The 24,641-nt window shown below is 46.4% G+C and overlaps 1 protein-coding gene across 3 annotated transcripts in view; it reads right to left on the bottom strand.

Annotated features, from left to right (window-relative positions):
• Nucleotides 1–24,641, bottom strand: part of ATP2B4 (ATPase plasma membrane Ca2+ transporting 4) — a 90,276-nt gene that overhangs the window by 25,986 nt on the left and 39,649 nt on the right. For all 3 annotated transcript variants that reach the window (XM_004459052.5, XM_004459050.5, XM_058274992.2), the window contains exons 2-10: nt 22,913–23,584; nt 10,192–10,389; nt 9,301–9,555; nt 8,680–8,805; nt 6,823–6,945; nt 5,614–5,649; nt 3,918–4,079; nt 798–1,012; nt 211–453 (exon numbers count right to left, since the gene is read on the bottom strand). In XM_004459052.5, the coding sequence (XP_004459109.1) occupies nt 211–453; nt 798–1,012; nt 3,918–4,079; nt 5,614–5,649; nt 6,823–6,945; nt 8,680–8,805; nt 9,301–9,555; nt 10,192–10,389; nt 22,913–23,105 (1,551 nt within the window). In that variant the 5' untranslated portion in view covers nt 23,106–23,584. The remainder of the gene's footprint in view (nt 1–210; nt 454–797; nt 1,013–3,917; nt 4,080–5,613; nt 5,650–6,822; nt 6,946–8,679; nt 8,806–9,300; nt 9,556–10,191; nt 10,390–22,912; nt 23,585–24,641) is intronic.

The raw sequence follows: 24,641 nt of genomic DNA, 5'->3' as shown, positions 1-24,641 counted from the left end.
GAGACCCTGCCTTTGCATGGTTTGGAGGGCGCTGCTTGACCATAGACTCCTCTTCCTTCCCCCAAATCCCTGAAAGTGTTCACTCAGGAGTGAGGAATGGGATGTGGGATAGAAAATCAGTGAGAATCAACAACAGGGGTTTTTCTCAGAGAACAGTAATGTTTTCCTCCAACCACCCACTCTAAGCATCTAGGCCAAGGAAGAGCTTACCAGAATCTTGGAGGTATAGGCACTGTTGATAGAAATGCCATTGACAATAAGGTCCAGGACCTTGGGCGCCAGGACGTCAGGGCTTGGGATCTCACGGTAATGGGTGTCCCCAATATAGGCCTGGACCACAGTCATGCGGTTCATTGTCAATGTGCCTGTCTTATCAGAGCAAATGGCGGTGGCGTTGCCCATTGTTTCACAAGCATCCAAATGCCGCACCAGGTTATTGTCTTTCATCATTTTCTACAAAGGAAAAGAGAAAAGACTTGACTAGAGGGGGGCCAACTGGACTCTCCCAAATGTAAGCTAAAGGCGTTTCCTAACCAACACCTCTCCACATCTCATTCTTCTGTTCCAGGCCAAAATGTAAGATGCTATTTTTGTGACTCCTAAGATTCTACTGGGTTATTTAAACATCAATGCAACGGATGAAAACGATCCCTCCATAGTGTCAGGGGCTCCTGCACCTGAGATGCCATCCAGGGTTTACAGAGGACAGAAGGGCCTTTCCTTTCACCAAAGGCTACATGGCACCCTCTCCTCCCATGTCTGTCTGAAAGGAAGAGACAATGTGGTTCCAGTGTCACCTTCACAGAGTAGGCCAATGAGATGGTGACGGCCAGTGGCAGACCCTCTGGCACAGCCACCACCAGCACAGTGACGCCGATGATGAAGAACTTGACAAGGTACTGGATGTAGATGGGCGTACACTCGGTGAGCCATGGTCTGCGCTGTATCACGAAGTTGTCAATCACAAAGTACAGAATCAGGATCAAAACGGTGAAAGCAGACATGATCAGACCTGTTCAGGGAAACAAGTCCATGAACCCAGGCTAGAGGGCATTCCTAGGTGGGCCACAAAGTAGCCTTTGCTACCAACTTCTAAAACCACCATCTCCAGGAAGTCATCATAAAGTCACCCTACCCATTCTCTCTTAAATCGACATTATTGTGTAGGGGGAAGGGCACTGGTTTCATTTTCTGAAGCTACAGCTACCCTCAGCGGAGCCCTAACTTAATCCTGACTTCAGACTAGTTGTGGACTCTCTGGGTCTGTTGCCTGGACTAAATTCCTGATTTACAAATATTGGGGTTGGTCTAGTTTTCTGAAAGAACATTCTAGGATTCTATCCCACACCTACCCACAGTGCCTATTTGTAGTGACTGTATTGGTCTATGTCCTAGGAGTTTATTAATTTGGACTTCTCCTCTGCTAGTCTGTGAATGTCTGGCAAGTCTCAACTTGTTAAGAGCGAAGCCCCTAAGGTGCGAGCACACAACCTATGCGACTAACATTCAGAACAGTGCTTCCGAACCTTTCTCCTGTCATGGCACACCTAGTAGATGACAATAATAGCAAGCACTCTACAGTGCCTACTACCAGACAAGCACTTCGTATATACTAACTCATTTAATCCACACAACCCTGAGATAGGCTACTATTGTCGTCTCTGTTTGAAAGACGAGGAAACGAAGGCACAGTGAGGTTTTGATTATGGCGTTTTGGTAGGGCAGTCAACCACTGTGGTTTGCCTGGACCTAAAAGGTTTTCTGGGATGAGGGACTTTCAGTGTTAACCGAGAAAGTCCCGGGCAAACTGGGACAGTTAGTTACTCTTCACACTGATGTAAATGGAAAAATCTGCTTTAAGTGAAAAATATCAACTGGCCAAACAGCTCCTCATGCTGCCTGGCCACTCTGGGGGCTGAAGGGATTGCTATCTGGACACACCTGTAAACTGTGTATAGCAAATATTTGGGAAGCGCAAAATCATAATCGGGTCTTGGTCTTTGTTGTCGCTGAAGTTCTGATGATTCAGGGGGATCAGAGGAAGGCTAAAGGCTATGACATCAAGGAAGGCATACTCTTTTGGGCTTTGCTTGATGGGGCCAGGGCTAAGGTGAGGCAAGCAGGGCTCTGGGGGTGCAAGTAGAAGGATGGACTCACTCTCAGGGTTGTGCAAGGTGCCTTGCTGGCTTCACCCTAGTCCTGGGCCTAGCTCAATATTTAAAATGAAACAAAAAGGAGACTAGTGGCCAACCTTCAGGTAGGCAGCACCCTCTACAGAGAACAAGGCAGGGATTAGGGGAATAATGGCAGGGTTGGGTGGTTTGTTTAATGTTTCAAACCTGTGTGCCTGACTCAATACCTTGATTTTGCACCTGCTATTTATTGCATCCTTGCATTGTTAATACACAGGTGATTTCATTGTAGTCAAAATTAGCTGGGTACTAGAACTGAATGAGTAGGCTAGACCAATGCTGGCCAATAGAATTTTCTGCCAGCCTGGAAGTGTTCTCCGGTGACAGTGACCAGGTACATGTGGCTATTGAGCATTTTAAATGTGGCTAATGTGACAGAGGAACTGAATTTTAAATCTGAATTTATTTAATTAATTTAAATTTAAATAGCCACATGTGGCTAATGGCTAGGGTAGTGGCAGGCACAGACCCAACACAACATTGGCATCACCTGGAGCTGGTTAGAAATGCAGACTCTCAGGCCCCATCCCCGGCCTCCTGAATCTGAATCTGCACTTTAAGGAGATGCCCTGGTGACTTGTACACACAGGGCCAGATCATGATTGTGATAAACAGAGGGTTGGGTTAAAAAAATAATTAGAAAGGAAGTGAATGTGGCTCAAGCAGTTAAGTGCCTGCCTCCCACATGGGAGGTCCTGGGTTTGGTTTCCGGTGCCTCCTGAAAAAAAACAAAAACAACAAGCAAAAATAAATGAAAAAACCAACTCAGAGGAGCCAATATGGCTCAGTGATTGAACACCAGCTTTCCACATACAAGGCCTCGGGTTCAATCCCTGGCCCCCAGTACCTCAAAAATAATAATAATTAAGAAGTGGTATAAGATTGTATATTTAGGGGTCACTGCACTGAAGGAGCAAGCTTTCTTTTGTTTCCTGCACCACCATTGGCTGAGGGTGGTAGGAGAAGAAAATGTGGAGGTAAGTGATGGAGAAGCCACTTCCTCACACTACACAAGAGTGCATTTAATAACTGTCATCTAGAAAGAGCCTCTCCAACCACCTTTTCCTTTTTCCTCCATCTCTTAGAAGTTGGACTAATGCCTTTAGATATCTTTTTATCTTTTAAATAATAGCTTTAAGTGAATTTGCTCTGAGACCATGTTTATAAATTCAGGTGGGGGGAAAAGGAGATTCCCTGATTTTTAATTTTGAAATGAAGGCATTATTAAAAATAAAAGTTTCACATTTCTTTACAAAAACTTACTGCCCTGTGCTTGGCTAGATGCTACGATTGTGCTAGGAAACTGCTCCAGAAAACTGCAAACCTCTCTTTCCTTCAGGAATTTACAAGGCCAGAGGAGAAAGGTAACTAAAGTCTTCCTTCTTACTAGGGTAATTCACCCCTGCTGTGATACAGTCTTGTTTGGATGAAAGAGACCTCAGGGCGTTCAACTGATACATATATAGGTATCATTTTCCAGTAGAGGGTTTAGAAAACATTTCTCTCTGTAAAGGACTGCCAACTGAAAGGGGAGAAGGTGAAAAGTCTAGGGAGTGGCCAAAGGGTAGCATAGATAGGGACACAGCTGCCTACGCCCCATTAGCCATTCAGATGCTTCAGCCTCCTTGCCCTGCCGGTCCTGGATGGTGTAGAAAGAAGGGAGTCAAGGTGGTGAGGATCCAGAATACCCTTGAGAACTCAACAAGGCAGCTCTACCCTACTCACCAGCTTTCCCAATCTGTACAGCCAAACGTGTCAGCTTGCCCTGCAGCACCGACTTCTCCTTCTTGGGTAGCTTGACTGCCTTCTTCTCCTTTTCCTCACCTTCGAGCCCCTCTTGGCTGTTCAGTGGTTGGATCTCCAGGGCCACTCCATCCTGGGTCTTTGCTAGGGTGTGCACACAAATAAGAAGAGGTGAGCAGGCAGGGTGGTAGCACTGAGTGCCAGGCAGGTGGAAACCAAAAAAAACGCTTCTGTCTTCTTCCTGGAACACACACTGGGCCCCTGACATCCGTTCTGAACTCCCCACTCCATGCCAGACATGGAACTTGCCTTCAACCTGATTAGGACCCCTTAAATGGTGTTCTAACGATTGGAGATGGAACAGGGTGCTTTTAGGGTGTGGATTTTCTCTTCAGTGGCAGCTTCCTGGTACCACCTGAGAGCCCCAAGCCAGGTTTATTCCGGCAAGGGAATTACTCATGCTACTAAGCAATATTACCAATAACCATCAGTGCTTAAGACAGTGAATCTTCACTGCAGAAAGGGGCAATGTTCCAAGAGCATAAGGGTCCTAGTCTGCTTTGTTAAAAGATTCATCTCTCTCCATATTATAGACTGTTAGGAAGAGCCCAGATCCTCAGACACAGGGTATTTTCCAGCTCCTTCTTATAGTAGTTGAAGGATAGGGAAGGAAATCCCCTTTCCCCCTGCCTGACCAAGGTGGGGAAGTACCCAGTGGGACCTGGGGTTAAGTCTTTTTGAGGGAAAGGGAAGAAGCTAGTGTGAGGAACACCCTGGAATAAGAGAAAGCAAGGATAAAGACAGACATATAAGTCCATTTTGCTTTTTAAAAGAAAAGATAAAGAGACCTAAAATTAAAGAATTCTGTTTATTCCTGGTTCTCCGATGTGATGACTTGATTTCTAAAGACTACCAAGATGTGGGTTAGAAAGTGAAAACACCTCTCTAGGAACTGTCTCAAGAGAGCAATTCTTGTTGGTCCCCAGCATCCCTCCGATTTTACCCCTGCAGAGCTCATCCCTATGCTTCGGATGCCCTTCCTGAGATACTGTCTCTGCTGTCAGACTCACAAACAAGACAGAGACGGGATGTAAGCACAGCCACCAAAAAAGAAACACACACCAGATCAGGAGGAAGAAAACAGAGTGTGAAGAGAACAACGAAAGAGGTGGGGAGAGAGGTACAGAGAAAGGGCTCTCTCCAAGCACCCCTGAGAAGACTGGCGGAGAAGGAACCAGACCAGAAGAGGACACCGATGAGGAAGCTAGCAAGAGGAGGGTGCAGGGACTGCCCAACCCAGCTCCCTCCACCAGAGGGACCCTAAGGTCTTCCAACCCAGAAACTGATGGGGTCAGGTTCTGGACCACTGGCCTTTAAACCCAGCCGAGGGCCAGTGAAGCAAAGGGAAGAGTAGATCAATCCTATACACACCCCAAGAGAAGCCTAGACATGAGGTTCTGTGAGCCACCAGCAGAGGGTGTTTGCATCCCATGCTAGATAGGGATTGGCACCTTGAGCCCACCCCCAAATCTCTGCACCTTCCTCGGGATGAGGCATCTGGGCCACAGCAGCAGATAACAGATTTATGGAGAGGAAAGGGGAGAAGGCAGATGGCCTGGAAAGGTCTGGTTTGAGGGTAGGCAGGTAGAGATGGTGAAGGAGTGGGTGGACAGGTTACCTTTGTTGCGATTTTCAGGGACTCCTTGTTTTTTACCTGTTTGAACAAGAAAGAAAAAAATGGGGTGGAGACCCAAAGTGACTCCTAAGAGATCAGATATCCAATTTGCTGGTCCTGCTCAGAGCCCAGAAGGGCAGCAGCAAAGGACTTGGATTGCAGGGAAGGGGAATGTAGAGGATGCTCGCATCCTGTGCATACATCCGTGTTACTAGGGGCACTCAGGAGGCCTCGGGACATGGACCCAAATGTGCATGCAGGTCTTGCACAGGTGGGCACAGTCCCGTCTGAGCTGCTTCCTTCTGGAGCTCGTTGCTACTGGTGAGTGGCTCCTGGCCCGAGGCACATCACTTGTGATGATAGGGTGGGGAGTAGGGAGCAAGAGGTCTGAACCCTTTCCTCTTGATGACAAAGGCCCTGAAAGGTGTCTCTGTGCTGGTTCTACAGCACCAGGCATACATTAGCTTCCTCTCTGTTCATCTGCAGTAGCCATAGAAACGAACAGTCTAGTTCCCAAGAGCATGTGCTTTTTGTATCCTTTTCATAAATGGCCCTCCTCTAATCCTGGTAATAGCCCAAGAAGATCCTCCAGTCAACTGGTGGAAATCCTCCTCTCCCCCAAGGGAAGAAGGACAGTTTAGGGAAAGGTGTGCATTTGGTTTAAGTATCTTTTTCTCTTTCACCCACTGTTTTTCCTTCCTTTGGGAACAAGTAAAGGCAAAATCAGGACTAACGTCAGGGTAGGTGTTACCTCTGCTGTCTCTGGCACTGACAGCCCGCAGTTTAAGCAGGCAGCCAGTTTCTTCTCCTGGCCAGTTTTCCTTTGGCCTGGATGCTTCCTTTAATCCCCCATGCTTGAAGAAGAATGTGGCAGGAGGAAGAGGAGGATCCAGAGGGCATATGGGGCCAGAGCACCCAGGCAGCTCATTTTGGGCAGGCTTTATAACTCACCCTTTACAACCCATCGATAGACACAGCCATTAAGGCTCCAGTGCAACCTCATTTGCCAGCTTAGAGCAAGGATCTGGTTTTCATCAGAGCACCCTAGGGAGCCAGGGTTCACATCTTTGTCTTGGCCAGGGGTTTGGATACCTGATTCCTTCCTTCCAGCAGATTCTTCCAACCAGGTATTTCATCCAGATCTGCTTCCTTGCTTCCTAGTTTGTCCAGGAGGAGGAGAGGAGAGTGAATCTCATTGTGAGTGCCCCTTACCTTTCTTCTTCTTCTCCTCATCTCCCTCACTGGCCCCCAAGAGGGTAAAGATGATTCCGGTCTGGGAGTTGATACCCACAGCAGTCACTACCATCCGGCCAGATCCTTCCATGACATGGGTCCCTATATAGGAAGGGATAAGATGAGAAGGAGCAGTGCTGTTGTTTTTTAAAAACATTTTATTGAAGTAACATATTGTAATAACTAAAAATTTCCCATTTTACTCTGAATCTCAACAGAGTTGCAATACCTACTCTTTAGGTTCATTGTTCTTACCCAGGATAACCAACAAGGTGATGATGGACAACTACCATACCAAGGAACCAAGACAGTCCCAACCATCAGTCCTATGGAATCACAGCTCCCTTTCAAATAGAGGTGGACTGGCATTACCATCCCAGAATCCTCAGGATTGGGGAATGAACTGTGGACTAAAGTAGACTTAGTGGTATTCTACTACAGACTTACTGTGATTCTAGCAATGGAAGAAATTTTATCATTGATGTGGAGGCAGTGGCCACTGGAGGTTCTGAGGGCAGGGAGAGGGAAAAAGCGGTGTAATACGGGGCATTTTCGGGACTCGGTGATTGTCCTGAATGAAAACAACATTGCAACGACAAATGCAGGCCATTATATATCTTGCCATAACCTACAGAATTGGGTGGGAGAGAGTATAAACTATAATGTAAACTTTAATCCACGCTTGGTGGTAATGCACCAAAATGTGTTCATCAATTGCAATGAATGTATGTCACTAATTAAGGATGTTGTTGATATAGGAAAATGCAGGAGGTGTGGGGAGCGGGGCATATGGGAATCCCCTATATATATATATATTTTTTTTACCCTCCTCCCTTGTGGCTTTTTGCACACTGTCTGTTCTGTGTCCATTTGCTGTGCGTTCTTCTGTGTCTGTATTTATTATTTTTATTTGTTTCCCCTCCCCTTTTTGCGGCTTGCTTGCTGTCTGTTCTGTGTGTACATTCGCTGTGCTCTTCTGTGGATTTTTTGCTTCTCTCCCCCCCTCCCTTTTTTTTGTTGCATTACCTTGCTGAGTCGGCTTTCCGCGGCACTTGCAGGCTGGTGGCTCTCCGCAGCGTGCGGGTGAGCCTGCCTTCACAAAGAGGGCCTGCGACGCAAACCAAGGGCCTCCCATATGGTAGATGGGAGCCCAACTGATTGAGCCACAGCCACTTCCCAAATCCCCTATATTTTTAATGTGACATCTGTATAATCTAAGTATCTTTAGAGAAAAAAATAAAAAATAGAAACGAAGCAAAACAACACAAAACAAAATGGCCATAAGTATCAGGGAGAATAAAAATTTCCATTTTAACCACCTTCAAGCGTACAATTTAGTGGTATTAATGGCATTCACATTATTGTGCTACCATCACCAATACCTATTATCCAAACGTTATCACTTCAAACAGAAACTCTGCAAGTAGCTTTTAAAATTTTTTAAATACCTAGTCATGTTTTGGAATGAAATACAAAATTAGAAAAAGAAAATGGTCTTCCTTCCCTCCTTCCCCACGGATAGTGATTTACTTGGCAGATAGTAGGGGAAGGTCAAGCGTTGGGCCCATTTACAATAGTCCAAGCAAACTGAGGGTTAGGACCCCACGCCCACCCAAAGCCCTTCCCAGGGCTCCATAGCAGCTGCTTCACAGAAAGTCTCTTTTACGTTGCTTGATATACTTGTATTCAACCTCCCAACAATAGGTTTTGTCCCAGTTGAACCCAGAGGGATGTGTAGGCCAGGGCTGGAAGGGAGGGCAGGGTCTGGATCAGTTCTCTGTGGTCTGGCTATCTGGAGAGAGGCAGAATGGGAACTTGGGTAGCCAGAGGCTCTACCTGAGAGCAGCATGGGGTCTTTGTCCAAGGACTTCTTGACATGGTCCGACTCCCCGGTCAGAGAGCTCTCATCAATCTTTAGGTCATTCCCCTGGATCAGGACCCCATCTGCAGGCAGCAGGTCACCTAGTGTGCAAAAGGGAAGGCAGGACAGAGAAGGAGGGTAAAAGCCTGGTGGAGGGAAGGGACATATCCAACTTCTTCAGTGCCATCTCAGGGCTGCCCCCGGTGGCCCTGCCTATAGCACACTGGCCCAGGGAGTAGCTGAAGAGCCTTTAGGGGACAGCTGCAGTTTTATATAACCTGGGACAAGATATCTCTCAGGTTTTATAATTCAAGCTATTATTGATCCCCAGGCACCTTCCCATGACCTGAATATTACATACTTTTATCCGTAAGACACAGGGTCCAAGTCTGACAACCTTCTGGGAGAGTTTTGCTACTTCTTTCTTAGAAATTCCTCCCCCCGCCCATCCTCCTTAAACTCTAACATAGAAGCTAACACCGCCTGGATCATTATCTTTTTGGAGTCTCAGCAAGCAACCCTCAAACCCCTCATGTCAAAAGACCTACCCCCAAAACACGGAGAGTGGCAGAAGTGCAAGAACACAGAACTCTCACCATATTTGATTTGGGCGATGTCCCCCACCACGATCTCTGCCACGGGGAGCTGGATAATCTGGCCGTTTCGGATGACGGAAAATTTCTGCTCCTGTTCAATGCGGCTCTGCAGCCCCCGGAATTGCTTCTCTTTGCTCCAATCATTGAAGGCAGTCACCAGCACCACAATGATCACTGAGAAGAGGATGGCTGCCCCCTCAATCCAGCCAGTTTCTGCCTCCTCCTCATCATCTGAGCTTGCGACTTGACCACACTCTATCCCAGAGAAGGGAGAGAAATAAAGGATTACTTGGGGATTTTTGTTGATAGGAAGAAATGGGGAAAGTGTTTCCATCATCCCGTGAGGATGGAAAGTCAGCAAAAGAGAACAATAGAAAATAAAACTCTTGGGTAAGAGAGCTAGCCTTTGAGGACATCAGGCCAGCAGGGTTGGGCATCTTCTCATCTCCAATAACTATTTATGTTCATGCAAAAGAAACAAAATGATTAAATAGAACAAAGTATGTCAATACAAATTATAGGCAAGTCACATGAAAAGAACTTATGTTTCCAACATGGTCAGGCTTTCACTGCTATTTCCTGTAATGCCAGACAATTGGTGGGGGGGGGGCACTTTGACAAGCAGAGCTTTGTTAGTTGCGTTGGGGGATAGGATTTGAAATACTCTAAATGAGGACTTGATGGGAAAAGGGGAGAAAAGGGGAGAAAAGGATGGGTTGCAAGAATAGCGTACTAGTTACTATTAATAGTTTGTTTCCTTCAGAGAACACATCTTGGAAAATGGGAGAAAAGTGTTAGGCTCTATCTCAGCAACCATTAATGCTAAGTGCTTTTTGATGGTTGTGGGAAGAATTCAAAACAGATTCATGCTGAGCTGTTCAGGATACTCACGTTCATGGTCTCCACCAGGGGGGCGATAGAAAGACAGGACCAGGGAGATGATGGCTGCGATCTCCAGGATGATGAGTGTGACATCTTGAAGAGCTTCCCATACTAATTCTAAGAAGGTCTTGGACCTTTTTGGGGGGATCAAGTTCTGCCCAAACACTTGCCTACGTTTCTCCAGATCTGCGGGATTCCCAGATAGACCTGAAAAGGAGATAGGAGTAGGAGAATGAATGAGAAAGCACAGGAGAAGAAATGAATGATAAATGAATGCAGTTTTATTATTATTAGTTTTAGTTCTTTCCCCTAGTTGTTGTTTGCACTTGCTGTCAGCTCTCTGTGTTCATTCGCTGTGTGTTCTTTCTGGGTCTGCTTGTCTTTTCTTCTCATCTTTCTTTTTAGGAGGCACTGGGAACTGATCCTGGGACCTCTGGTGTGGGAGAGAGGCACTTAATTACTTTTAGGAGGCACTGGGAACTGATCCTGGGACCTCTGGTGTGGGAGAGAGGCACTTAATTACTTTTAGGAGGCACTGGGAACTGATCCTGGGACCTCTGGTGTGGGAGAGAGGCACTCAATTACTTGAGCCACCTCATCTCCCTGGTCTGCTGCGTTTCTCACTGTCTCTCCTCTGTGTCCCCCTTTCTTGCATCATCTTGCTGCGCCAGTTGTCATCAGCTACCGCCAGCTCTCTGCAGCATGGGCCGCCAGCTCTCCATGGTGCAGGTCAGCTTTTGCCCTCACCAGGAGGCCCCAGGACTTGAACCCAGGTCCTCCCATATGGTAGATGGGAGCCCAATCACTTGAGCCACATTCACGTCCTAAGGCAGTTTTGAAAGACACATTTTTTTTTTTAAAGACCCCTTACTTTTCTCTCCTGATCTGCCCATATACGAGATCCAGTTAGGGTACCAACCATCCCAAATTGCCCAAGACTGAGGGGGTGCAGGACTTTGAGTGCTAAAGTGAGCAAACAGGAATGAGTTAGTCACAAGAGCCACTCACTCCTCTTAGTAAACAGGTAAACTAGCTCAAACCTAACAATTTCATCCACTCCTTAATGGGTAGGCTCAAGGCTACAGCTCTAGAATATTAAAATGTTTCCTGGGATTCACACAGAACTTTTCTCTCATATTAATATGTGAATGATGGTGATGAGTTGTATACAAAGTTAACGTCCATCCACCAGCTCACACACAAAGGCCAAAAGAAGAAGTTATCTTCCTAAGGTCATACCAGGCGAGTCAGAACCCACCCAGGGGTACTGATTCCAAGCCCCAGTAGCTTTAGGAGATCATCAGAGCAGAGGCTTTTTTTTTTAAGACTTATTTATTTATTTCTCTCCCCTCACCCTCCACCCTAGTTGTCTGTTCTCTGTGTCTATTTGCTGCATCTTCTTCTTTGTCCGCTTCTGTTGTTGTTAGCAGCACGGGAATCTGTTTCTTTTTGTTGTGTCATCTTGCTGTGTTAGCTCTCTGTGTGTGCGGCACCATTCCTGGGCAGGATGCACTTTCTTTTGTGCTGGGCGGCTCTCCTTACTGGATGCACTCCTTGCGCATGGGGCTCCCCTACGCGGGGGACACCCCTGTGTGGCATGGCACTCCTTGCGCGCATCAGCACTGTGCGTGGGCCAGCTCCACACGGGTCAAGGAGGCCCGGGGTTTGAACTGTGGACCTCCCATGTGGTAGACGGACGCCCTAACCACTGGGCCAAGTCCGCCGCCTCCCAGAGGCTTTAATACTATGACTTTTGGACATCTCCTTTAAGCACACCTGACCCTACTTTTCTATTATATGCATACACACACACACACACACACGCAGATAAGCAAAACACCAAGAGGGCCAAAAAGTACAGCTATTCAGGTTAAAAAAATAAAAAAGAAGTTGAGGTCACAAAGTCTTCAGATAGTACACAGTCTTTGACTACCATCATCCTCCCTGCACATACACACAAACACACTCACATACACACCCTAAGCATGTTCCCAGTTCCAGAGGGAAACGAGATAGGCAGAATGATTTCCAGTGCCTTCCGCACATTTAGGCCCTGTGCTGGGCCCCAGGGAAGTTATACTTTAAGAGAAGGGGGGAAAAGTCTAACGTGGCAATTAATACCAGTTGATATTCATTAAGTTGTTTACACACTGCAGTAAATTAGCCCTTGCACTTGATTTTTGTACTTGAAGCTATTGGCTGTGTTGCTTGATGGGTTCCCCATAGGCAGGGTGGGGTAACTTTGTCCTAAAAACAGGTCAGCAGCTGGGGAGGGTCAGAATCGAAGGAAGGGGGCACTCAATGAGCTTCGCACAGGCCTCAAGGGAAAGCAGATAACTGGAAGCTTCAGGAAAAGGAAGACACTGATGCCAAAGGACTTCACCTCAAGTCAATCTGAAGCGCTATTCCCCTGGGGGAGAATAGGGGTGCAGTGGGAGGGTGAACACCTACTCTCCATCTCCTCTGAATAGAGCCCAAGAATGTTATCCTCATGGCAAGAGATTTGGGTTACACCCAAGAAAGACATGTGGACAGCAAAAGAGTTTGAGAATTATTTGCAGGGCCTGATTTGGCCCCCACTTCCCCACCCTAAAAACAAAAGCCATCAGGAAAGGTGGTGGAGTTGTCTGGCTGAGAAGGTAAGATGCAGGACCCTACCTCGAAATAAAGGGGGTGGATGTACGGGAATTCACATCTGTGAGGAACGGGGGGTTTGAGGGCCCTTATTTGAGATGATGTTCATTGCTTAGAAGAGAGAAACAACGAGCCGGTCGTGCCTGAGGCTCTTCTCCAGGGCCGCCTGCTTCCCAGTGCCCGAGTGCACCACCCTGGCCTCCCACCGAGTGGCACAGCTGAGGAGTGGGGTTTGGCCAAAGTACTACAGGCAAGCTGAGTTGTTCCCAGAGGCTCCTGGCCTCCATCAGCACGAGAAGTCAGGTTCCCAGGAAAGCAGGGGCCTGGGAAAGGCGTGCTCCTGGGGGCAGGGCATCTTGATCCCCAGGCAAGCAGAGGCAGAGTTGCCAGGAGGCAGGGCCTGGCTGGTTTTCTCTCCCCAGTGACCCATGATGGCAAGGCTGGGCCAACTTGGGGCTGCTGAGCTGGAGGAAAGAGGAGTTCTGGTAATTTGTTTATCTACCTGGGATGTTCCTCAAGGAAGCAGGATTCACAGGTAAAGGGAGGAGCTCCTCCCACCTTAACAAGGGTTAGTGATGATTATGAGAGCAAACCAGGACATCAGATATTAGAAAACATCATAAGGGAATCCCAATAGTCTAATAAAGAACCCCCCCCCCCCCAAAAAAGGTCTACTTTTGTACCCCATCTGAGGAGCAGGAGATAGGACCAACTCTTCCTCACTGCTCTCCTATTTTTTTTTTTAAGATTTATTTATTTATTTATTTCTCTCCCCAACCCCCTCCCCCAGTTGTCTGCTCTCTATGGCCATTTGCTGTATGCTCTTCTGTGACCGCTTCTATCCTTATCAGCAGCACCAGGAATCTGTGTTTCTTTTTGTTGCGTCATCTTGCTGTGTCAGCTCTCCGTGTGAGTGGCACCATTCCTGGGCAGGCTGCACTTTCTTTTGCGTTGGATGGCTCTCCTTACAGGACGTGTGGAGCTCCCCCATGCGGGGACACCCCTGCGTGGCAGGGCACTCCTTGCACGCATCAGCACTGCACATGGGCCAGCTCCACACAGGTCAAGGAGGCCTGGGGTTTGAACCGTGGACTTCTCACGTGGTACGTGGACGCCCCATCCATTGGGCCAAGTCCGCTTCCCTGCTCTCCTACTAATATCCTCTAATCACCTTTGACTCCTCCTTTCTCATCCCCCACATCCATTTAATCAGGAAATCCTGTCAGCTCTTCCTTCAAAATATATCAGAATGTAGTTACTTCTCATTTTCGACTGCTCTCTCTCTAGTCTAAGCCATCTTTACCTCTCACCTGGATTACTGCAGTCTTCTAACTGCTTTCCCTGCTTCTACTATAATCTGTCTCAACAAAGCAACCAGAATGATCTTTTTTAAAGCGCTGGGCAGCACACATCGCTCACCTGCTCAAAACTCTCATGGCTTTTACTTGGAGCAAGATGGGCACTGAAGGCCTTTTATAATGGTAGATAAGGCCTTTTAGGAGCACCGTCCCTCCCCACTGCCCCCCAGAGACGCCTCCTACCTCCCTGATCTCATCTCCTACCATCCTCCCCCTTGTTCACTGAGATCTAGCCCTGCAGCCCCCCTGCTGGTCACCGAACTCACATCTGCCTCAGGGCATCTGCACAGGGGGCTCCCTCTGCCCGATTCCTCTTCACCAGAGAGGGCCCCTTCCCTTACCTCCTTCAAGTCTCTGTACAAACGTTACCTTCTTAGTGAGGTCTATCCTAACCACTTTATTTAAAATCCCAACTTCTCGGCTCCGGTACTCTCAATCCTCCTTACCCTGCTCACTTGTTTCCTTCCTTAGGTCTTCCTGCCCAATATATTATGTGATTTAGTCCTTTGTAACACTTGTCTATCTCCTTTCACAAGGGCAGGATTTTTGTTTGTTCTTCTGGCTTCTAACAGTGCCTGGCACATAGTACACACACAAATGTATGGAATTAATGGAATGAAGGAGTAATAAATACGATTGCTAACACTGAAGCTATTGCTAGGTGCCAGATGCTTCACCAGACAAAATAAATTTTCAGATATCACAGACCCCTATGCAGTAGCCAGTATTAACTCCATTTTACCTATAAGTGAATGAGGCCTGCAGAGGCGGTATACCTTCTTCAAGTTAATAAGCAGCAGAGCCTATACCATTCCCCTTGTCACTGAAATCTAGCCATGCCAGGGTCCATGCTGGCGGCTGGATGCCAACCTACCCACAGAGGAGCCTGGGATGTGGAGATGACTGTGCTCAGTGAGACTTTGTTTTAGGGTGACTAAGTTGCCCTGCTTTGCCTAAGACTTCCCTGGTTTTGGCACTGAAGTTCCTGCCTCCCAGGATCCACCCTCAGTCCTGGGCAAACCAGGACGGTAGGTAACCCGCTTCATTCACCATAGCCATTTTGCCATTTTTCGATTCATCTATCTGCTCCACCTTAAACTGCCCTAAGCTGGTACAATAGCCACCTTAAGAAGTCAGGTAGCCATCCCTGCTCTCAGCAGGCCCTTAGGCAAGAGGAGCAGGTGGGGGCTGTTAGCTGTAGTAATCTAGGGAATCCTTGCTCTGATACAGTGGCAGGGAAAGCCATGTGGGACTGGGCGCTCAGCCAATCCCCAGTTTGGGGCTTTCCATTCCAACTCTTCTTGCCCCAGAAAGGCTTTCAGGCTCTGATCTCAGCAGCTGTAATTTCACAAAAATACTTGCCCAGCCCAGGAACAGATTTTAGTCTCTGATCTCTATAGTTACAGCCTAAATGCTCATGCAGCCTACTGGAGAGGAGAAAAAGATTGGCAGGAAGAGAATGCTGAAACCCTGGAAAAGGGATTTCCCTGGAAATTCAGGAGGAAAATGAGAGGACACCTTGTCCCCAAGAACCTGGGAGAGAGGGTTCCACTGGCCCTCAATGAAATGGGAGTACTTCTGATTCTGAGAAGCAGACTGAACACACGAGCTGGGAGAGACAAAAAGAATCTTAGGCTGTGAAGTCACCACCCCCACCCAATGCTGGGGAGTTGAAGGGCCCCTACCCAGGCTGGGCGGGAGGTGGAATGAGCAGCAGTGGAAAATGTGCGCCTGCTACGAGCCTATGCAGGACCCGGGGACTGGAAGGAGAAGTTGGAGTCCAGGCCTCAGTGGCCTGGCTCCAGCAAAGAAGGACCAGAGCCAGCTTTCCTATGATGCCCAGGACAGTCAGCAGGGGCACCCTTATCAGAACCAGCTCAGCCCTAGAAAGGGTGGTGTGAGGTTAGACTTTATAAGGGACTTCCCAGCTATCCGAGTTATGATACCTTGCCAAAGAAGGCAGAAGAATCTCCTCCCAAAGAGATGGTACAAGGGAGAAGTTTTCCTGGGGTTAATTTGAACGTAGGGTTTGGTACATGAGAAATAAGAGACATCAGAACACCTTTCAAGTCCCACCTTAAAAACCCTGGATGGGGGCTGAGGAAGAAGACTTACTTGAAATCAATAGAGAGACCGACAGGATTTAGACAGCTCCTGCTGTCAACCAAATGCTACTTCTCCAAGGAGCTTAATGCAATTTCCCTACTTCAGGATCTCCAGTTTCAAACACCCACGGCTTGGAGATGTGCTAGACTTCCAGCCCCATGAGATAAAGCAATCTACTCAAGGTCACAGCCACAGGATGACGTACTTAGAGAAGAATGCCCCTTTCCTCATTCTCTGCACAAAAAGGCCCTGCCCAAGGTGGGCAGCTCGCAGAGGGCATGTCTCCCTTGATCTGGCCCCTTGCTCTATGCCTTTTTTTGGAAACTTCAAACTCGGGAATGGACAAGTGAGCTCCTCAGAACACCTCCCTCAGCCCTCTGCTCAGCCACCTTCGCGGACACTGCCTGCATGTTCTTGCTCCACTGTCACATGCCCCAGTGCTCACACCTCGGAGCTAAATAAAAAGAGTGAAGGCCCTACTTCCAAGGGTACACGCACTACCTGCATCAGCCAAGGAGGGAATGCCATCTTTCCTCCCACGCCCGACTGATGGTTAAATGCAAGGCAACAACAAGAAGGTTAAAAAAACCACCACCAAAAAAACAAAACACTTGTAAGGATTTCTGCTGAGCTACCAAAGGAATGCAGCATAAAGGGTTCCAGGCCTGGTGAAAGGGGAGAAGGTTCAAAAAGACTTAACTACAGCTCTCCCCCCCAAGATCTTTGCTTATACTAGGCAGCATCATACCAGCTAACCCCAAAGGGCAAGGGGGGACTGGATAGGAAAAAAAACTCCCTGTGAATTTTGGCTGGGAAAAGAAGGCCCACAGCTGTCAGGTGCTGCTGACCGCCTAATTCAGCCCTGGGCATGTAACTCAACCCAGACAGGGAACTCCCAGGATGCAATGTGGAATTCCCTCCAGAGAGAGGAGGGGCGGGGGGAGGGCGTTTTCACTCATCTGTCTTTCCCAATCATCTACCATTCAGCTGCCAATGCTGCTTCCCCCAAGTTCTGTGAAAACCTTTCCCACCCCTGCCTCTAGTACTAAGTATTTCTCTGATGAAGCTGCAGGCTTACCGGATTTGCCTCTACCACACACCACAGCATATCCTCTTTCTAGCTCTATTTGAGCTGACCTGTCCACCTGTACCCTTTCCCCTTCCTCTCAAGTATTATTTTGCTTTGAGTCTCCCTCCCATCTTTTGGGCTAATACATCTAAGCAAAGTGTGATAGACAGAGTCATCCACAGATTGTTAATTTCTGCAACCAAGTCCACTCTGCTCATCACTGCTCTTCCTCCATCACTGGCAATGGAGAACAGAGGTAAAGGAAGAATTGTTCTAAATTGTTTTAGGATCACTAATTAGTAATCCTTAGTGAAGTTGGGGCAAGAGATCAAAGTGATGGCTACAGGGCAGAGGGCATGAGGAAAGAGAGGTGGCTGGGCTCTGTTTCTATCTTCAAATTGATGAGCTCTTAAAAATTGATATTCCAAAAAGAGATTTTAATCCCTAAAGAAAGGGAGAAAAATCCACAAGAAGTCAGATGCTCATCTTCTCCCGCACCTGTTCCATCACATATTCACTCACTTAGTCCTCCACATCCTCCAAACACTAGTGTTCTCTAGAGCAGTGGGAGGACAAACATGCATCTATTGAAGTATAGGAAAAATATTACAACTTTTAATCACCTCATCCATTTCTATGCCTGCATGTCTTCTCATGTAAATAATATTAGTGTTACAAGTATTAATAGTTGCACAGTAGTGTCGTAGGTGAACATGTATTGGAGATATGTACTCAATTTCTTTTTCCAGATAGACAAGGATACTAGAAATTTCAATCTGCCACATTGAGAAAGAACCTAATCCCAGTGTATACCAACCTGGGGCAAAATGGAACACAGCTAAACCCTGGAGGTCTTAAGGTGACAGGAGATGTTACCCCAAATCCTGAAGTTAATGAACTAAAATCGTAATTTGGGTTTGCCTGTCTTAAAACAGATTCTTTTCCCTTCTGCCATTTACTCCCTAAAGAATCTCAGCTCCTCAAGCCCAGTAGTTACTCAGTAATTATGGAAGGCAAAGAAACTTGGATCTTATGCCAGGAACATTCAGTAAATGGTAGCAATTACCATACAGCACGCCATGACGCCATGATGGAGCTTCCCTAGGTAATCAGATGATACAGGAGTCCTGTCTCCAATTTCTAAGCCTCCTTCCCCTCCCCTGCAGTCCCTTCAATTTAGGTCCTAGTTTGTGTACTCTCGTGATACCCAGTTCTTCTTCATAGCTCTAAAGCAATATTGCTGAAGCTGTCTTAATTTGTGTGCATCCTGTTAGCCTGAAAGCTCTTTGGAAGGTGGGACAGTGCTGGTCATGTTCAACATTGTGTCCCCAGCACCTGGTAGGCATTAATTATATGTCGAATATTGTTGAAAAGAACCCAGAAGCACTCTGTATCCCACTGTCACACCCTCAACTCTCCAAAGGAGAAAATAAGTGGAAGAGGGAATATGAAATAGAAAGTCCCACCAACATTCTTCCAGATCCAAATTCAATAGAAATAGTCTGTGCCTTCTGAAAGAATCCCAACAGTTAATGATTTACTCTGTATTCAAGGCTCCCCTTCTCCGTGCTTTCATAACTTTCCCCGAGGTGCTGGCCTAATTCTTCAGAAAATATCCTCCTTCCTCCTAAAAAGGTAGCATAGAAAGAGCTAAGGATCAAGTAGAAAAGTTGGGTGGGGAAGGAAGAACACATATAACCTTCTCTCCAGACCAATAAAGCTCTCATTTAGGATCATCCCTTCTTCCTATACACAACTGAGACTAAGGAAAATCCCTCTCTTTCTTCTTCTTAGGCTATAAGTAAGCCTCATTCCACATTCTCCTAAGGTTTGCCCTGTTCACTGAGGCCATGAGATACTATGGAAAACCTCTTAGAAGAAAAAAGGCTCAGTTCTCTAGTCTGTCATCCAAACTGCTCTGCTCTTTGGGGATGGAGAAATTGTTTAGGGTGGGGATGGGGCAGGGAGAGAAGAGAGACAATAAAAGGCAGAGGATGAAGAAATTGGAAGGGGGGGCGGGGGAAGAAGCAAGCAAACTAACTGGGTTCTACTGGTGCAAAATGCTCAGATTTTCCCTACTGGTGAAAAACCACAAAGCAACACAGCTCACTCAGAAGCTAGATCCTTACCCCTGCTTCTTTGCTTTTGTTTCTGCACAGTCACAAAGGCTGAAATCTTTATTCACTTAGATTTAAACGTGTGTTGTCTTTTGAGTCCCCCCTGCCTTTCCCTCTCATTTTTTTGCTCACACTCTCAGCCTTGTTCCTGGCTGTTGCCAAGTGCTGAGCACCTCCAAGTCTTCTTGAGTCTCACAAACTCTTAGCCACTGAGACAACTCCTCTTACTCCAGCTAGCCAATGTATACTCAAGGAGGACAGGCCAATACTAACACTAGTTTTGAGTCACAACGGACATTTTATCAGGCACTCCAAAGGCAAAACAAAGTTTTAAATGATCTATGCTTCTGAGATTCTCTACACTGCTGCTCTAGCATTAAGAGGCAGCAGAGCTTTAAGGACTGTGAGTGAGAAAACATGGCATATCCCATTGTGTTCTACCTGGTGGTAAGACCACAGGCAAATCATTGAACTCCTTTGACCTATCAAGAGAAAGAGAGAGACAGACAGGACAGATAGACTACACTACAATTGAGTCCTCCATGCATGGAATTTGTGAATCTAGGATAATAAAATAATGTTTGTGTCATAAATGTTATAAACCCTTAGGCAACTGTTGTGAAAAATAATAAATTCTGTCAATCTATATCGAAGATGTTCATCAATCCACAGAAAATAATGCAGAGGGGTTCTACTATGGGGATTCAGTCTGAAAGAGGGAAAAATAGATTTACACATGCTAAAGACCAATCTCTCCAACATTACTTCCAACTGTAGAATTTAAGCACCAGATAAATTTCTTAATTCTTATCATTAGTCTTCAGGGACCTACCCCAGGTGACAAAACTCTGCTGGCTGTCAAGCACCTCAGTGTGGTCTTCTGCAGTCATACTGGCTTTTTATAGCATAAGCTCATCAGGGGACCTGGATATTGATGCTCTTCACTCTAACTGCCAAACTAAACAGCTCAGCATCGCCCTTGTCTGGGTAGAGACTCCTGTTTTCTTAGTTATTATTATTATTTTTTGTAGGAGGTACCAGGGATTGAACCCACCTCATACATGGGAAGTGGGTGCTCAGCCACTGAGCTACATCTGGTCCCCAATGAAAGACGGTTTTCTTGTTTGTTTGTTTTGTTTTTAGGGGTTATTGGGGATGGAACCCAGGACCTTGTACATGGAAGCAGACACTCAACCACATGAGCTACATCAGCTTCCCTCTTAGTTATTGTGGGTGTCCTTTTCCTATTCCGCCCACACACGAGGAGGTCATTGTTGGCATTGAGGGCTAAGAATTACTAATGGAAAAGTTGCTTTATAAGACCTAGCTTCCTCAGCTCTAGGACCAACCCTGTGGTCTTACTTTATAAGAAACCAAGATACCTATTTGTGATCTAAGGAAGTGGGGGAATGACAGTAGACAACTGTGCCAGTGGTACTGGGATATAGGCAAGGCCAACGCCTGGAGCATTACTGGCAAGGAGTGGCTTTCAACTTTAGGTCTGAAAACAGAACTGGGAAATAATTTCAGGTCTAAAACATTTGATATCCAATGTTGAGGGAAAAGTAGAGTATACATTGGCTTTTGGGGATGGAAGCACTCCGGGAATCAAAAAGGAAACAGTAGCAGCTATGGGGAAGGATGTAGATTTGGGGGAAAAGTCTGGATCTTCTGTCAGGTACTCTCAAAGCTCCAGCTTATCTTGAGTTTCACTTTGTGAGAGAAACAAGTGACCAAAGAGCTCAAGAATGGCATAGAAAGCAAAAAAGATAGATCCTGCTTCAATTCTGATGGGTGTTTCTCAAGTACTGCATTATCTCAATACAAACATAATTAAATCATCTCTCTTTAAGATGAATACTGTGATGAAAATGGCAGAATAGAGAAACCTAGTTGGTCAGAGGTAAGCAGGGCCTAAAGAGCAGCCATTAGTCAGAGGGCCAAGACTGAGCTACCTGAAATTTACATGTAAGTTAACTGAGCCTTGTCATCTTAACTTTTTGAGATCAAGAGGTGAGTGGGAGAAATGAACAGTGGTTGCAGTTATGCATGCAGTAACCTCTCCCCATATAAAAACACATCATATGCCATAGGCACTCAGATTCTGGCAAATACCCTCACATAGATGGGCTCTGTTTTAATCAGAGGCAACTAATTTATTGAACACCTATTATGAGTTTGGGCATTGTATATACATTATATTATTTAATCCCCATAACCCTATGAGCTAGGAATTATCAACACTGTTTTCAAAGAAGAAACATGCTCAGGGAGATTGAGTGAACTGTTCATGTTTATCATATAGTAAGTAATAGAGTCAGTATTTGAACTCAACGCCCATGAGATAGGAAACTGAATTCTAAAAGTAAAAGCAGACATGTAGGGCAGCTCCCTTAGGCTGCAGAGAAAACAAGACATGGACAATGTACAGATATCCATGTCAAAATCTCCCTCTCTCTCTTTTTATTCTAAAGAGTCTGGACTCTCATTTACTAATTCCTGATATAGTATGGGCTAAGGGTCAAACCTCTTAGAATTGGTAAGAAATGTGATGTAGCCTCCAACAAAGGCTTAGGAACAGGATATCTCAAGAGACTAAAGGCCTCTAAAATATGGGATTTTTGCTTCATCTCATGCTACTCAACCCTGGACTGCCTGATCTATAGGGCCAAGCGAGAACCTGTAACAGAGATGCTGAAACCAGGTGGAGTGAGAATGCTAGGTTCCTTTTGTTCTTTTCCCATTCTGGAAAGGCAAAATTTCATATTACCATGGCTCACTGGTCAATTGGGCTAAGCCAGGTAAGCATGAAGCTGCATTTTTCATTCCTTTTAGGACTAGATTAAGAAAAACTATTAATGACATTAAACCAGCACCAGCAGAGTTGAAAAGGTCATCAATAATTCTGTGACAGAGAACAGAGGGAGTGATCCAAAGATGTGGTATGTACAACTATATACCATATGATTTTCCATTCCAATTCTAACTGTATACAATAACAAAATGCTAAATTGGTTAGATAGACTTAGTCACATTTTTTTTTTGTATCTCCTTCCCCACCCAATTATACTCTAAGGTCATTGTTAGGAAGAGTTATGTCATATTCTTTTATAATGAAAGAGTGGTGCAGAATAAAGAACTTGATTATTTACTGATAAAAGCATTTCTGCCATAAACATGTGCAAACTAGGTAAATATCCTTCTTTCTGTATATTGGTACAGAAAAAGGAAGAAAATGATCTTCAGAGAGTACCAGAGTTCCTAAATATCATCTCTGGGAAAGACATGGCCTCACCTTTCAGTGCTTCAGATGTCATACTTTTCCCACTAGACACAAATGTTCAAGTAGGGTCCCCAGAAATGTGCCTCCTCTAGCAGCTAGGAAAACAACATTTTGAAACACTAGTTACCTTCCTCCAAGCCCCCAACCCTCACATGGCCTTTACCTTCGACGGGAGAGGTTTTCAGTCTACTGCAGAGATTCAGTACACCTCCATAGTGGTCATTGATCTGGTTTAATGCATCAGTTGAACGCAGTTCCATGAGTTTCCGCAGGTCCATTACCGTGCAGCCAAAGTCCCCTTCACGGCTCTCAACCATCGAGTTGGTTGAGGAAACATGTTCTGTTGGGTTCGTCATTTTTTCCCTTTTGTTACCAAGCCCCTCAACTAGAGAAGATCCTGGAGTTTCCCTTTAATTGATCAAGGTCTCTTGCTTCTCTGTCCCCACTTCTTTCTACTTCTTGCTTCTCTGGGGGCCCAGTAAGGAAATAAATTGACTATATCTTGTGCAATAACCTTTGGAGTAGCAGTCCCAAGCTAAGATCTTCTTGTGTATGGAGCCTGGCAGCAGGAGGAGGAAGAGGATGGGGGAACCGAGTGGAAGCCGGACCACGTGTCACGATGATTGGCGTCCCCAGCTGGTAATGGATGTGGTTATCCAGGGTAGGTAGGTTCCTAGCTCAGACCAACTTGTCCAGATTGAAGTATAAACAGGATGTGCATGTTACCATGGAGGCAACCGTAGCAACAACCAGCAACTGCGGTGGTAGAGAGGCGGCAGGAAGAGGAGGAGGAAGAGGAAAGCTCCCTGGATACCGATGACAGCTGGATCTCTGGCTAAGGATTAAAAGACAGACAAAAAGAAATAATTAGAGCAGCCCATGGGGACCCAGAGTGTTAGGGCAAGAGGCACCCATCCTAGCACAAGGGTTTAGCTGACAGTTCATGCCTAAACTGAACTGGTAGCTTGGGCCTGAGCTCAGTGTACAGACTTTGCAGAGGCTTTTTCTTCCCTCAAAAGCTCAGCAGCCTGTAAACTCTAAAGCAGAAGGAAGAGGATGTGGCTCAACTGGTAGAGCGTTCGCCTACCATATAGGAGGTCATGGGTTCAAACCCAGGGCCTCCTGGCCCTTGTGGTGAGCTGGCCCACAGGCAGTGTTGCCGCACACAAGGAATGCCATGCCACGCGAGGTGTTCCCCGCATAGGGGAGCCCCACGTGCAAGGAGTACACCCCGCAAGGAGAGCTGCCCCATGTGAAAAAAGTGCAGCCCGCCCAGGAGTGGCTCTGCACACAGAGAGCTGATGCGGCAAAATGATGCAACAAAAAGAGACACAGATTCCCGGTGCTGCCGAGAATGCAAGCGGACACAGAACACACAGCGAATGGACACAAGAGAGCAGACAATGGGAGGGGGGAAGGGGAGAGAAATAAATAAAATAAACCTTTAAAAGAAAAAAAGCTCCAATGTAGAGATGTAATTTTGGCTACACCTCAGTCTTCACGTCTCACCCTTCACAAACCAAGCAACGTAAATCCCACCATTTCGGAAACTTGGAAATAAAAGGCAACAACATCTAACGACAAATAAAGCTCTCCCTATCTGCCTATTTGAGGAACTGGTGCAAGTGATATAAGATCTTAGAGTCTGACCTCACCTGTAAGAGGAAAGAAGAGGTCAGAAAAGGAGTCCAGACCCGAGTGAGCTGGGGACTGGCCTGTGAGTGGGCCACTGCTCCCCGCTCCCCACACCCTCCCCCACCCAAACACCCTCCTCTACTCCTAAAACCCACAGCAAGGAGAGCAACCTGAAAGAAGCCCAAATCCTCCAGAGGCCCAGAATACTCAGCCTCCAGCTGCATGGTAAGTCTACAGCCTGCTGCGGTTGTCAACCA

This window comes from Dasypus novemcinctus, chromosome 13 (genome assembly GCF_030445035.2).
Source record: "Dasypus novemcinctus isolate mDasNov1 chromosome 13, mDasNov1.1.hap2, whole genome shotgun sequence".
Taxonomy (NCBI): domain Eukaryota; kingdom Metazoa; phylum Chordata; class Mammalia; order Cingulata; family Dasypodidae; genus Dasypus; species Dasypus novemcinctus.
This window is presented reverse-complemented; position numbering and strand designations above follow the sequence as displayed.